The sequence below is a fragment of the Lissotriton helveticus genome, chromosome 7 (genome assembly GCF_964261635.1).
Source record: "Lissotriton helveticus chromosome 7, aLisHel1.1, whole genome shotgun sequence".
Classification (NCBI taxonomy): Eukaryota; Metazoa; Chordata; class Amphibia; order Caudata; family Salamandridae; genus Lissotriton; species Lissotriton helveticus.
In genome coordinates, this window is record NC_136068.1 from 1,156,494,887 (window position 1) to 1,156,510,259 (window position 15,373).

The following is a 15,373-nucleotide window of genomic DNA, read 5'->3' on the forward strand; positions in this document are numbered from 1 at the left end:
CATTATAGAGGCGCAATGGTGAGGTGAAAGGCGTGTGAGCCCTGTCGTGGGGGCAGGGAGTGGTGAAGAACAGGTGAGAGAGTGGAGGTTTGTCTTCCTCGGAGGGCTCTGCCAGACCCTGCTGATGGAGCTGGATGTCATCACAGGTGTGATCCGGCACAGCCAATGAGGACGCCTCCTCAGCAGCCAGCTGTTTCCTAATTGCTGCTGTCTGCTGCTTCCCTTAAATGAGGCTGCCCGCGCGGGTCTGGAGATAACAGCGTCCGTCCCCGGCTCAGGAGTGGAGCTTTGACCAGAGAGGCAGCGCTCGCGTGACGGGGGCGGAGGCTGCAGGGAGGCAGCGGCACCACCTGGAGCGCGAGAGCGGGACCCTGCAACGCGCATGAACCGCGCGGCTAGCGAGCTGTGCTCTGTGCTCAGGTCGAACATCTGTCTGTCGGATCCACACGTGCAGCATTCGGAGTCCTTCAGGGTTTAAATCCCGTCAGCACACCCCGTATTCAGCAGAGTCCGGCTGCCTGGTCATGCTGCGACACTCCTGCGGGCTTGACACGCCGTGAAGCAGCACCCTGCGTTCAGCACAGACCCCGGAGAGGCTGAATTACCGTACTACAGGACCCCGGTACAGCACTGACTCCTGAAGGAAAGCACAGTGTAACAGCACCCTGAATTACCCTGGAAACAGGACAGACTGACTGCTCGAGTAGAGCTCACAACCCCACAGCAACAACCTGGGAACATCACATTCCCCAGCAGGGCTGACACGCCGCACAGCAGCAACCTGTACACACACCTGGCCCCTACAATCTGGGTGTTTATACTGCAGAGAAAGCACCCGTGCAATGCACAGACTTCTGCATGAGTGGCACACATCACAGCATCTCCGTTGACAAGGTGAACACCCCGGGGCTCTTACAAAATACAGAGGACCCTTGATAAAAACTCTGATCTCTTTACGGGCACGACAGAGTCCCGCCAGATTAACAGAGAGTGTAATGTCACACTGGGCACTGAAACGGACTGCCCACTAAAAGGCAGACACTCGGAGCAGCGGCACCCAGTCCATGGGGCAGCGGCGGAACACTCAGGCGCACTCTCCAAAGAAAGACTGACACAGAGCAGCAGCACCCAGACCACTGTTACTCCTGGCGCAAGACTGGCATAGGGCAGCAGTGCCCATACCACTGCTACTCCTGGCGCAAGACTGGCATAGGGCAGCAGTGCCTGGCACGTTGAGAAGGGCTGTCCCAGCAAGGCTGACACAGAGCAGCAGCACACAGACCTCTGCTACTCCTGGCGCAAGACTGGCATAGGGCAGCAGCACCCAGTCCACTGCTAGACCAGGTGCAAGGAGGCCAAAGGGCAGCGCTGCCGTGGGTCACTCAGAAAGACTCTCCTGTGAAAGGCTGAGACAGCGCGCAAGCACCGGGGGTCCTGCTCGCACCTCTTGGCAGTAAGTTGACAAACAGAGCAGCAGCACCCGAGACAATCTGCACAACTCCTCCGGTGGAGTGTGGACCCGAGCCCGGACACCATCCCATGCTGCGCTGACCGAGCAGCGTCTCCGCGGGCTCCCCTCCCTCTCAGCCGCATGTGGGTCTTCAGGCGGGACCGGCTGCTCATCCTGCTGCTGCTCTCCGCCCTGCTCGCGGCGGACTTCTCCCTGCACCTCTGGCCCAAGCTCCGGGGCCGGCTCTTCGGGGAGCCGGAGGGGCCGTGCACCTGTACCGGGCTCCCAGAGGGGGCGCGGGGCAATGACACCTCCCCGGAGGGGGCCGGCTGGGGGAACCACTCCTGGGGAGGCCCGGGGACTGGCGCCGAGCACGGGGTGCAGCAGGAGCCCCGAGACGAGGCGACAGGGACCGGCAACGGAATGCACCAAGAGCCTCGAGAGGGGGGCGCCGGGGCCGGGCAGAGGCTGCACCTGCAGCCCGGTGACAGCAGCGCCGGAGCCGGGCACGACACGCAGCACCCCCAGGCGGCTCTCCGCTCCCGGCTGCGCAGGCTGCTCCAGCACCCGCTCTACACAGGCCCCGCACCGGCACTGGGGCCCGGGGACTACCTGCTGTCCGGACCGGAGGCCGCCCGCAGCTACCGGAGGAAGGTGTCCCGCTGGAACAGGTAACTGGGAAACCCGGGGCCCGAGGCGGGCAGACAGACCCGTGAACGGGCGGGGGTTTACAAAGCGAACGAAACCCGACCCTTGTCCCCCCATCCCCACACACACCACACAAGGGCCGACAGGTGACTCGGCCCCGAAAATGGGTGACATCACCCGTTAACGAATGGGCATTAACCAGGGACATATACTTAGCAGCAGGTGATAAAACAACGATCCAGGCAAATATTGCCACAGGCATGACTAAGCCATGGGAAACGGAAATGAAAATTATTACGCACTGGGACAGATACGTGTCGATAAAAATGGCCAAATAATGATTACTCGCTAGATCGGATCAGTCGTAGACCATTCAGAGACACGCCGGGATGGGTATTTACTGCCCCAGTGCTCGCCACCTCTGGCCGGCCCTCGCCCAGGGGTCATAGATTGAATGTTATAGATGGCCGCGAGGGCCTTAGAAATCCAAGAAAAGTTGGAGGCTGGGAGTTTATCTGACCTGGCGCAGGTCGTTCCAAAACCTGGGGGCACAAATTGGGCAGGATAGAATTTGTGTTTTTTTATTCTGGCGTGAGGCAAGGCCTTTTGATTTTAGTAAAATCAATAGTATAATATAGTATAATATGCTTACTTCCAGGGGCTTTCAGAAAGCCTCTTCATCCTTGGTCTGTTGTTGTATCAGTCACATTTTAAACGATCAATTACGCTGATGACACGCAGCTCATTCTCTCTTGGGAAGGAGAAGACTCCATTCCTTTAACCTCCTTCCACGACTGTTTAAGAGAGACGGCTGGGTGGCTTCACAGAAACTCCCTCCAATTCAACTCCTCCAAAACAGAGGTTCTGTTTTGTGCTGGCACCATTATACCCCGCCAGTTTCCAAGTGATTTCTGGCCTCCAGAGACTGGAGATAAACCTCTGCCAGTCTCCTCGGTCCGCAACCTGGGAGCCATGCTCAATAATAAGTTGAGTATGGATACCCAGGTGGCAAAAACAGTGGGGATTTGCACTGCCTTGCTACGCTCCCTGCGTAAAATCATGCCACTCCTCCCTGCACAAGCTCGGGCGTCGATAGTCAGGTGTACAATACTCAGTCGCCTTGACTACTGTAACGCCCTGCTCCTTGAGTCTCCAGTCACGCTGATGGACCGACTCCAAAGAATTCAATCTGCCGCCGCCAAGCTGGCCCTTGGCTGGACGAGAAGGTCTTCGGCCACAGCAGCCCTGGCCGAGCTGCATTGGCTCCCCTTAAAGCAGCGTGTGGCATTCAAGTCCCTCTGCATTGTCTTTAAGGCTCTGCATGGACTTGGGCCCAGACCCCTGCAAGCTTTGTTTCTGTGGTACACCCCTACCAGAGACTTACGATCATCATCTGCTCGTCTGGTGAAGGTGCCCAGATTCAACAAAGCCAGAACCGGGGGCAGATCTTTCAGGGTCGCAGCGGCCAAGTTATGGAACAGCTTGCCCATTGACATACGCCAGATCTCACAACTTCTTCCATTCAGGAAGCGCATCAAGACCTGGCTATTTCCCTAATATTCTGCCCGCCTGCTAACTACCCCGGCTTTACGCTTCAGTAGAGTATTCTCCAGCGCCAGGAAGCCTGCAAGGTATCAGTCGCGCTTAACAAATACTTAAAATAATAATAATAATAATTTTACTTCCGCCCACTTCTATATACATTTCCCGGCGATAGGTCAGCCATTGGCTAACTTCACTGTGAGGGATGGCATTCTGCCTTTTAACAAATAGTGTATCTGCACAAAGTATTTTCCTTTAGTGCCAGAGACAGTTATGGCTTTGCCAAATGAACTGGCAAGAAATAACTGAAGAGATCTCTCACACGTTGCTGTACAATTCAGAGGACTTTAATATAGTCTATAACTGCAGGTCCCAAATATCTATAAAATCCGATTGCTTCTTTATATCTCACAAATTCTCTCAGATATGGGATGATAATAAAAATGCCCATCCCAGCATATCTCTCCCACCAACCATGCCAGCTCAGGACCACAGCTATACACAAAATCTCAGATTGGACAAACTAGTGCAGTAACATGCTAAACATATTTACCATATGAAAAACCATAAAGGGACCTGCAGAGCTGTTCAAAGCTACCTGAATTCTGAGAAGCATAACACTGTGCATCTGTCTCTCACACTTCATCATCCAACACACTGCTATGTGCTGCATCCATTAACACAATAACTGCACCTCGATGGTCATCACACACAACGTGAAAACACTTCCAAAATAAAACAAAGACAGCCTCCTTCCAGCCACACTCCCTACAGGTGCAGAGAACTACTCAACAAATGAACAGGCATGGAATAACTGACGAGATCTGTCATACGTCGCTGGACAATTTGAAGTACTTTAATAGAATCCACCACTGCTGGTCCCTAGTATCGATAAAATCTAACGCTACTTTACATCTCACAAAGACACTCAGATATAGGATAATAATAAAAATGCCAAAGTAAACAAATCATTGGTGGTCGTCATGTACAACATGGAAACACTTCCCACATAAGATCAAAACAAAGACAATATTCTTCAGACCACTCACATTACAGAATGTAGTGTGCTACTGAAGTAAACAAGTGCTTCAGCGCCACACATATGGGTAGTAAGCGCTATATAAATGTTGAAATACAATACAATACAAAGTGTGTCTTTAGAGGTCCAAACATATCTACATTTTCATTTTTTTTTTTAAATGTTGGACAGCCGAACAACTCTAACAACAATGTGTTGTAAAAACTATAGCTAAGCAAAAACCTATATTGACAAAGCCAAAAGGCTGCAGCCAATACCAGACCTTCTGGCTTTTCCATTGCATGTCAATTGTTATTGTCAGCTCTTGAGTTGAAGCCTGACCCTGCCATGGAGGTCCTATTAAGTTTATGATTTTGCATTTCAGGATGCCCTGCCCCCAAATATGGCCTAAGCCTTTTGAGACCATCAAGAAAAACAGTGATCTCTGGAGACTTTGATAATTTGGGGGGCATTCTACAAGTTTTACTAGATTTTCTTCTTTAATATCATCTGCAAACCCAATGCTATGGGCTCAGTTTCTGACTGGGCTGAGAGTGACACCAATGGTGTCTCTGCGGCCAATGCCAGACCAATTGGATTTGCCAATGCTTATTTCTCCTTGTTGTTGATATCTTGAGCTGGCCTTTGGACCTTACAGTTCCTATCTAACATTGTCAGCTCAATGGTGAAGTAGAATGTATCTTTTTTGCCACCAATACCTTTTCAATGATGGAGCAGGATTTAGCGAGCAAAATGGCTCAGCGAGCTAAGCACATCTTACTGACATCTGGCATGTCTCACATTTATCCAGATATATTTAGAGTGTCCTTCAGAGTGCAATAAATGTTTTACTGTGAAACTGGATAATATTGACACCTGCCAATTTCATCACCTAGAAAAGGCACACTACAGCTTGCAGGGGTACATCTGGGTGTACCTATAAGGCCATTTCACAAGGTGCACACTTTAAAACAACTAGAGCTCTTTAAGAATAAATAACAATAGACATTTGTTCTAATGGGCAATCAAAGAGGATACAGCCTAGAACATCAAAGGATTTTACCATTTCTGTGTCTATGGTAGACGGATTGATACATAAGGGTCCCAGTGTTTATCATTCTCTACTAAACAGTGATCTAAAATTATAGGTGATATTTAGAGTGTGACTGATTGGTTACTGCATCACAGAAGTTACAGATGGCTTATCGTCCTTATTACAAGTGCATTTTATCTTATGACATTTGTAATAAAGTGGATGGGATATCCATTACGATTGTGATGCAGTAGCCCATCCTGCAAGATACTATGCTACAGCTGTGCAAAAAGTACTTCTATTAACTTTGATCTTCCTCAATGATGAATTTTATGGTGACACTATATAAGTGCTTTTCAGGGTTTTGAACAATATTGGATAACACAGCAAACAGCTTCTCGCAGTATCCACACACTGCCACCTAATTTATTATAGCAGTCACTTATAGAGTATTCCATCAAATATTCTATGCTTTGACAACGTTTCACACTTTACCACTCTGAATGGGTGCTGTACGGCGCAGCATGCATTCAAAGGTTTGGAGAAAATAGTTTTTTTTTCCATTTTTATCTCAGCCTCCACTTTTTTACGACAATCCTATTATACCAAAGTTAGTAAATAGGAATTAGCATCAAAGTTCATGGGTGAGTGCATGGGAAACTCCATTTATCACCTACGCCTCCTTGACGTAAAGTAGCGCCTAGTGAAACTTTATGTCACTTTAGGGCTACTGTCCAAAGCAATTCAGGATTTGCGCTGGACAGTAAGCCCCAAAACTACACTTTGCACCAGGTTTGCATCACTTTTGTGATAGAAACTAGGCACTAACTGTTTGTATAGCCATCCCATAAATGTAGCACAATGATTGGGGTGCTATACTAATAACAATGTATTGCTACCCAAAAGAACCCTTTAAAGCAACCTTAAAATAATGAAGGATTAAGGGGGAAAACAATAAGGCTTTAAACCTATGAAATTTGCATGCAGTGCTATAAATCCAGTTCATAGCTCAATGTGTCATATTAGAAGACATTGTTACTTATGAACTCCAAGTAACAAAAGAATCTGTGTGACAAAAGCTGTAACCCACTACGTTATAAACATAGTAATCTGTGATCTGAATATCACACATTGCTTTTTGCAGCACACACATTTATCCTCTATGCTACTATATCATGAGTTAAAACTGTGAAAAGACAAATTGCAGATATTTCTCTCAAGTGCCTTAATCACCAGAGTCATCATGCCCTTGTAATATCCCCTGAAAAATTATGTTTACGCATACATCTCTGCAGGCTACTTTTTTCTGAGTTCAGCTTGTTTTTCAGAGAGCACTCTATTGACCTTCGCCCCTGGTACCACGAGGGCACCGGTCATAGTTCCTTATGCCAGGGACTGGTCTTAACTTTGTAACTGTGCCCAGACACCACTACAGGTGAAGTCAACCATTCCTGTTCTCCCCCACCTTCCATTCTATGTATAACCTACTCTTGACCTTAGCAGCAAGCCTAAATTCCACAAAGGTCAAGAAGTCTCTGCATTTCCAAGCCAGGGAAGAACTGTAGCCTAAAGCCCCCCACCCAGATCAGACGATTCAGTCCACTCCCAACTCTGCTCAGATGACGGTATATTCAACCGATGACCTCATCATGGTACTACCTCCTGATGCCTTTCGTGTTCCTGCTGTGACGAGGATATCTCAGGCCAACATTAACACACCACCTCAGTTATGACATGCTTCACCACCAATTTGCAATACCACCACTCTGCCTAATCGCCCTACACATACATGCTTACTTGTGCCCTGCAAGCAGTGCCCAGGCAGCACAGACTCAAGTGCAATGGTGGAGTCATCACCTAGTTCAAGTGCCTCATCTCACCTGTCTTCTAGCTTCTAAGGGCAGTGGTTCCCAAACTGTGCGCCGTGGCTCCCTGGGGAGCCGTCAAACCTAGCCAGGGGAGCCATGCACCAAGCACTTTAATGCATTTAATGTTGAAGGGTCTGTTCACTTCAGTTAAAGTAATTAGACTTAAACACATGATGTAGATGATTTGTAAGTGACATGCCTAAAACTGTAAATGTGGTGCATAATTGATGGCATGTCAAGGGAGATGACCTCCATATTTCACTGGATCCCATCGTTCCAAAACGCCCAAAGTAAGCGGAAGATGCCTAATTAATTTTGTTAGACTAGTTAATAGTTTTTGGGTTTTTTTCAAATGCATTTTACACCAATGCAAATTATCAGGAAAGTACAGTTGTCCAGCCTATTAAACACAATAAGTATTGGCATTTGTACTTAAACCATAGGTACTTCCAGTACACATTTCTTTCAGTACACACACATTTCCAGGCAGGCCTGTTCTCTCCTTGAGCACAGGGAAGTAAAACACAATATACGGCATAATGCCAAAATTGGAAACAAGAAAGAGGGATGTCTAAAAAGAAAAATCTGAGGAATTTATTTGGCCTGCATTGATTTGGAAGCAGTTTTACGGAGGAGACAATAAAATTAAAATTGTATGTAGTTTAAAAAATCGTGAGTCACCCTGCTGAGACAGGTGTGTTGGCACGTATGACATCAGTGGAAATGGAAGTGCATGCAAATATTCTTCAAGCACAGAAACACTTTTGCAATGGGGCCTAAATGCATAGGGGTGCTATCTAGAACTGTAAGTGGGTTAAAAAAGCTTGAGAGGGTACTCTTAAAAAGGCATGGGCAAAGAAGTGTAGCTAGGAATATTTTACTGGAGACGACGCCTTAGTAATACAAAACACCCTGCGTATATGATTATAATACCTTCATCAGCTTCATCCCAATTATTTTCAGGGAGAAAAATGCAAGTACTCCTGAGGTCGGGATTACATCCTCATCCCACCTGCCCTTACCCTCCCAAAAAAGTAACAGTGGGGAGCCATTGCCCTAAGGATCATACTACATCTAAGCCCCATAAGGCACAAGAGAAGTCCCTCCAGACCCGTACATCTAAGCCCCATAAGGCACAAGAGAAGTCCCTCCAGACCCGTTCTGTGGGCCAGTGGTTCTTTCAAGCAGCCTGCCTGACTTTTGACATGGGCACATATATAGTGCTGCTATTGTTCCCCTTACCCCTGACTTCCAGCCTCAGCCATCAGTCTATTGAATGACACACCTACTACAATTGAGGTGAGCTGGATAGAATTAACCAACACCAGTCCTTGTTTTAAGTAAACACACACAAGGCCCTGACCACATTTTATCTTACATTTATAGGCTGTCCCATTACATTCCAGTCCTGATGAAGACCCGCTATAGACGCTCATAAACCAGTGCTCTTCATCTAGGGTCGAAACGTCGACATTCTGTATACATCCACCTGCACAAAGTCCTAATGACCCAAAGAAATAATTTTCCTAGGATTGTTGCGATTTACAGTGGATTTTTGGTTGTATTATTATTTTTGTCTAACTGTATGATTCGGCTTGTCATTGTCTAAACCATTTTCCACACTCAGTCACCAGTCACGACTCACTCACTTTATGTATTTCAATTTATGTATTGTCTTGTTTTGGACAGCTTGCTTAATAAATTTGGAATCATTCCGCCAAAAGGTTAAATACTAAAGATTTACCTTTCTTTCAGTGTGGTCCGTTGCGGTTTGTTTTCTAGAAATATTGTTCATTGGAAATAATTGTCCTTGTATGTATTCAATACATTGTACAAATCAGTTGCGTCCCCAACAGAACCATTTTTGCTATATATATCCCTTACCCAGGTTCTGAGGGTCACTGAGCCACCCCATTATTTTCAATATCAGTCTCAATCCCAACATAGAAGTGAAGCTAGAGCTGAGGTCATGGTCTGCCTCTCCCATTTTACCCCAGGCTCGATTCCACTATCTCAATCTGCATTCACCCCTGCCACAATCCACCACTGATCTTACTCTTAACTAATGTCCAACCTTGTATGTGATCTTCAATGTTTTCCATACAAGACACACAGCTGAATCGAAAAGCAACATCCTTAAGCAAACAAGGCTGAGCCACTATTTTGTAGCATATTCTGCAACACATTACCTAAAGAACCTCCACAGTTCACTTATCCTAGCCAGTGGCATAACATTAGCCCCCGCAACCCCTACAGTGTAGGGGGCCCCCGAGCGCAGGAGGCTCCCCTGCAACACTGTGCACAGATGGCGGGCCCCTGTCCTGGGAGCTACTGACTGGGTCCGGAGCGTGGGGGGGTCCCCTCCATGTACTTTGCAGGGCCCGTCTCAAGTTTTGGTACGCCACTGATCCTATCCACAGCCCACTTTCTCCTTAGTCATGATTCCATCTCACAAGAGGCAGATGTTGTGACCATTCTCCGGTCCCACTTTGTTCTTGTGAGTGAAGTTTGCACTGCTGATGGCAGAGCTGTAAGTGGACCCTGTGCGAGAAGGAAGCTTGAAATGGACTGTGCTGAAACTGGAGATATACCTCCAGGATTTTGCGACATATTTTTTTTTTTTTTTTTTTTATAAACTTTTATTTAGCTTTTCAACAAATCATACATCACCAAGTACATCAAGAATTAATTGATCAGGTATACAGTAGGTCGGTTCCGGACTTCTCCGTACATTGTAATTACAACACTCATGGCTATCCTCGTATCTACGTATACTGTTTGTGTCTCCCTGCTTTACCTACGGGATGTGGTCATTCTCTCATGGCTATGCCTTCCTACCCATTAGTCCTTACGCCTTACTTTCTTTGTTTCAGACCCCATTATTGCGATAGTGCCTCCCCCTCCCTCCCCCCAGCAACAATGTAAAATCTAAACCTTCGTAGTACGCTGCGTCCACTGCCACTCCCTTATGGACTAGTTTCTGGGTCCAACAGGTCCGGTGGGGGTTCACATATCTGTTCTCGATGTTCGTTCCATTTACCCCAGATCTTGGACCATTTCTTGGGGCAACCTCTATGTACATAAACGGCCCTTTCAGCCACCATAGCTGTGTCCATGTCCTTTTCCCATTGTGCACATGAGGGAACCACTCCAGAACCCCACTTTCTAGCGATATTGCGCTTCGCCAATGCTAGACCCAATGTAGCCCACGTTTGTAATCCCCGGTTCATATCAGTCGGCGACCACATATTTAACAAACAACATCTTGGTTCCCTGCGTAGTTCTACCCCGGCTGCCTCGGAGATTTCTGCTAGTATGTGGTCCCAGTATCTCTCTATCTTTGGACAGTCCCACAAGATGTGATAGAATGTGCCAGGGGAGCCACACCCACGCATGCAACTTGGGTCTTGGGCGCGGCCTATTCTATATAGAAGTGTACGAGAATAGTAAACTCTATGCACTACTTTCAATTGTACCAGTTTAAGCCTTGACGGTATGGAGGCCTCCCTGGCCGATGCTAGGGCATGTAGCTAGTCTTCGTCCTCGATGTCTCCCAGTTCTATCTCCCATTTGCTACGAAGTACTACTGTAGGATCCGGGAGATTGTTGATCAGTTTCTGGTAAGTAAGTGATATTGCTTTCTTGTCTATTTGGTCCGTAAGGAGTCTGTCTTCTAGGGGGGACGATTCTGCAAGTGTCGTACCTGTCGGGATGGCGCTCTGTAGTGCATGTGCGATTTGCATATATCTATATTTCTCTGTGTCTGCCATTCCGTATTGCTCTTGAAGGGCGGGGAAAGGGACAACCACCCCCTTTTCCACAGCTCCCCTATCTTAGAAATGCCAATAAGGTCCCACTGGCGGAAGCCCTTAGTGTTCGCTAGGGTACCGAGACGGCACGTGTCCCAAAGGGGCGTGGCCAACGTGAGGACTCCGTCCCATCCCAGGGCCCTCTGCGCTGCATGCCATATTTTGACCGTGTGGGCTGTTGGGCCTGTCAGTGTGTGACGTCTTTTGTTGGAATATAGTGCCTTCAGTAGTTGTTCTGGGGGCAGGACAGCTCTGTCCAGGCGGAAGGCTGGGTCCTGTTGCGGGGCATGTAGCCATCGGTTTATTACCATCAACTGCGCTGCCCAATAGTATAGTTTTGTATGTGGTAGGGCGATACCTCCGTCATACCAAGAACGGGACAGTTTGGAGTGTGATATGCGAGGAGGTTTACCGTCCCACAGAAGTGTTGAGACCTCCGCGTCTATTGATTTGAAATATTTCAGTGGGACCGAGAATGGTGTGTTCTGCAGAATATATAGGAATCTGGGGAGCGCCAGCATCTTAAAGAGCGCAGCCCTTCCCAGTAGTGTCAGCGGTAGAGATCGCCAATGTGAAACATCAGCCTTCAGCCTCAGTAGAGGTTTCAGCAGGTTTTCTTCCATAAAAATGGATTCTTGAGGTGTAATGTATATCCCTAGGTATCTGAACCCTCTGGTGACCGTTTGTATCGCGCAGTCAGGGGGTAGTACGGGTGGGTCACCCAGTAGGACATATAGCAGTGATTTTGACCAGTTAATGGTGTAGCCTGACACTTCACCGTAGGATTGGAGTATGGCCATCAGGGCGGCCAGGGATGCGGAAGGGGATGTTAAATAGATTAAAACGTCGTCCGCATACAAGGAGATGCGGTCCTCCCAACCCGCCTCCCAGGCTATCCCCCTGATGTGAGTGTCAAGCCGGATTTTTACCGCTAGTGGTTCGAGAAGCAGCGCAAAGAGGAGTGGGGAGAGCGGGCATCCCTGTCGTGTTCCACGCCCCAATGTTATTACACGCGACGTGTGGCCATTTGCAACCACCTGTGCCTGGGGGCCAGTGTAGGGGAGTCTGACCCATCCACAGAACCTCGGACCAAACCCCAATTTCCTTAGCACTGCAAAGAGGAATGGCCACTCTACAAGGTCGAAAGCCATTGTTGCGTCAAGGGAGAGAACGGCTGCATCTTCCCGCAACAGTGGTATACGATGCATGACCCCATGGATACGCCTCAGGTTAAGGGACGTGTTTCTTCCCGGCATAAAGACGGATTGGTCCGGGTGGACTAAATGCGTGAGATGGGGCTGCAGGCGGAGGGCTAGGATCTTTGCAAGGACTTTCCTATCTACATTCATCAGGGAGATTGGTCTATAGGAGGATGGTCGGTCAGGTGGTTTGCCCGGTTTGTGCACCGAGATGATGGTAGCTAGTCTCTGGTCCGGTGTGAGTGTACCCCGTTCCAGACATTCATTATACATGGCCAGCATGTGTGGAGTGAGCTGTTTTGACAGTGTTTTATAAAGTTCAACTGGTAGCCCGTTTGGACCTAGGGCCTTTCCGTTGTGCAGTGCTGCTAGGGCTTTCCCCAATTCCTCCCCCGTTAAGTCCTTCTCTAGATCCTGCGCGTCCTCTGGAGCTAATGTGGTCATGGGAATGTCTCGGAGGAATGTCATGCCGTCCTCCTCTGTCACCTCACTACGCGCAGTGTACACAGTTTCATAGTGGGAAGCTAATGCGTCCACTATATGTGCGGGAGAAGTAGTGTGCGTGCCGTCTGGGAGTTCCATCATCGCTATCCACCTATTGGCTCTGTCCTTGCGTTCGAGCCATGCGAGCATTCTCCCAGTTTTGTCCCCCAGTTCGTACACTCTATGTAGTGTGTCGGTCAGTCTCGTTTTGGTCATATCTTCTGCGTATGCCCTGTATTCGTGCTTCGCTAGCTCAAGGGAGTGAGTTGTGTCGTCTGTGGTGGCCATGGCGTGTGCCCTTTCAGCAGTGTGTAAGGCAGTTTCTAAGACTTCTATGGTTCCCCTTTGTTCTCTCTTGTGGTTAGTGATAGAGGAGATGGCCTGCCCTCTTATCACCGATTTGTATGCCTCCCATAAGGTGGAGGGGGAGTCCACCGAGTCTGTGTTCTCAGCAAAGTAGTGAGTGGTGGAGGTCGTAATGGTCTTCAATATCGGTCTATTTTTTAGATATCCCGGATAGATCGGGAATATTCTCTGCCGCCTAGATGGGTGCGCCGTGTAGCTGAACTGTATGGGGGAATGGTCCGAGATCCCTCGGAGGAGGTGCTCTATAACAGACACCCTCTCCGGGGGGACTGTCTGAGTCAACATGTAGTCTATCCTAGAGAGACTATTGTGTGCTCCCGAGTGGAAGGTGTATGGGCGGTCATAGGGATGTTTCAGTCTCCACATGTCCACCAGTCCCAGGGCCTCCAGGAAATCTTTAAATAATTGATGGGATCTAGTGGGCTCACGCGGGGGATGTCGGTCAGGTACAGTGTCTAAGACTGTATTGAAATCGCCCCCTAAGATCAGTTCCCCTTCTGGAAGTTCGAGCAGCAGTTTCCCCAGGTCCTGAAGAGTGTCCTGGTGTAGTGTTGGGGAATATATATCGATAGAATATTGTAGGGTTTGCCCTCCCATTGACCATTAATTGCTACGAAGCGTCCCCTGTCATCAGCCCAAGTGTGTTTAATGAGAAACGGGGCGTTTTTTTGAACAAGGATTCCCACTCCGCGGGAGCCAGAGGAGAATTCTGCATGGGCGACCATTCTAAAGCCCCACCGATTAAGCGCCTTGCAGGCAGTCCCCACTAAGTGCGTTTCCTGCAGCAGCGCCAGAGTGGGCGCTTTCTTCTTCAAATATTGTAAAACTAATCCCCTTTTAATTTTATGCCCCAGTCCGTTAACATTCCACGAGATCATCGTCAGCTGAGGGGAAGTTAGTGTTGGTGGATGTGGGTCTATTGTTAAAGTGTCAGGATCCGCCATACTCTCTCCATCAAAAGAGCAACTCTGTTCCGACTGGGCCATGGCTCGGGTCGGGGCCTGGTCGTCGGCTATGGTAAGAGGACCTCCTAGGGCCTGCTGCGATGGAAAGACCTGGTATGATCTAGGACGACCCCCCCCTGACCATTCGTACATGTGTAATAGTCCTCGTCGGTGGTGTGCGTCCGCGTGTGTGTCATGGAATTCTAGTGTACATGGCGCGTGCTCAGGAAAAGCCAAACGTTGCAGTAACAAAAAACTAAATCTAAAACTAAGTAAACTCAAAACGTAGTGAACCCCAGCCCCCCACCCTGCCTCCCTGCCCGGCGGACCATGAACCTTCCACCTCCCCAACTGAGCAGAGTGCTTGTAGTCCCAACTAGTGAACATTGTTCTCGGGGGTGAGACTTCTGTGTCCGTTGTCGAGCCCCCCCTCTAGGAGCGATCATGCAGTGCCTTGTTTAACTAGATGTCCTACCTGCATAGCGTTGCCCGCAGGTGACCAGCATCTTACCATCAACCGCCAGCCTTAGGTGTTGTCCAGCTGTCCCATCTCCCCCTCGCTTGTCTAGGAAGTCCCATCTTCGGTCGGGAGGAGTGGGCAAATTCGTGGTGAAAGGCAGCAGTTACAAAAGATGTATCCAAACCGCAGTGTCTATAGCTCATCATCGTGGCCATGTTCTGCGTCGTCCTGCATCCGTGGGCTTCCGTTGTCGCGATGACACTGTCTTTCGCGGTGCTTGGGTCCCTTCGCTGGTCTCCATCCCTCCAGCCAGTCCTGGGTTGCCTGCAGCGTGTCAAAAAACCATACTTTGTCCTCAGCCTCTACGCGCAGCTTCGCAGGAAATATCATAGAGTACTTGAGCTCTCGGGCACGGAGTTCTTTCTTCACCTCTGTAAAGCCTCTTCTTTGCTGGGCTACAGCCGCCGTGTAGTCCGGATAGAGGTGGATCTCTGTATTCTCAATTTTGATCGGTGGTTTCGTGCGAGCAGCTTGTAAAATCGCGTCCCGGTCT

General features: G+C 48.7%; 1 protein-coding gene across 1 annotated transcript in view; it reads left to right on the plus strand.

Moving 5' to 3' along the window:
- The first annotated feature begins 243 nt into the window (after positions 1 to 243).
- The window catches only part of FAM20A (FAM20A golgi associated secretory pathway pseudokinase), a 373,784-nt gene continuing 358,654 nt past the window's right edge, over positions 244 to 15,373 (plus strand). The window contains exon 1 of the mRNA XM_078654289.1: positions 244 to 2,121. Coding sequence (XP_078510415.1) covers positions 1,592 to 2,121 — 530 coding nt within the window. The 5' untranslated portion in view covers positions 244 to 1,591. The remainder of the gene's footprint in view (positions 2,122 to 15,373) is intronic.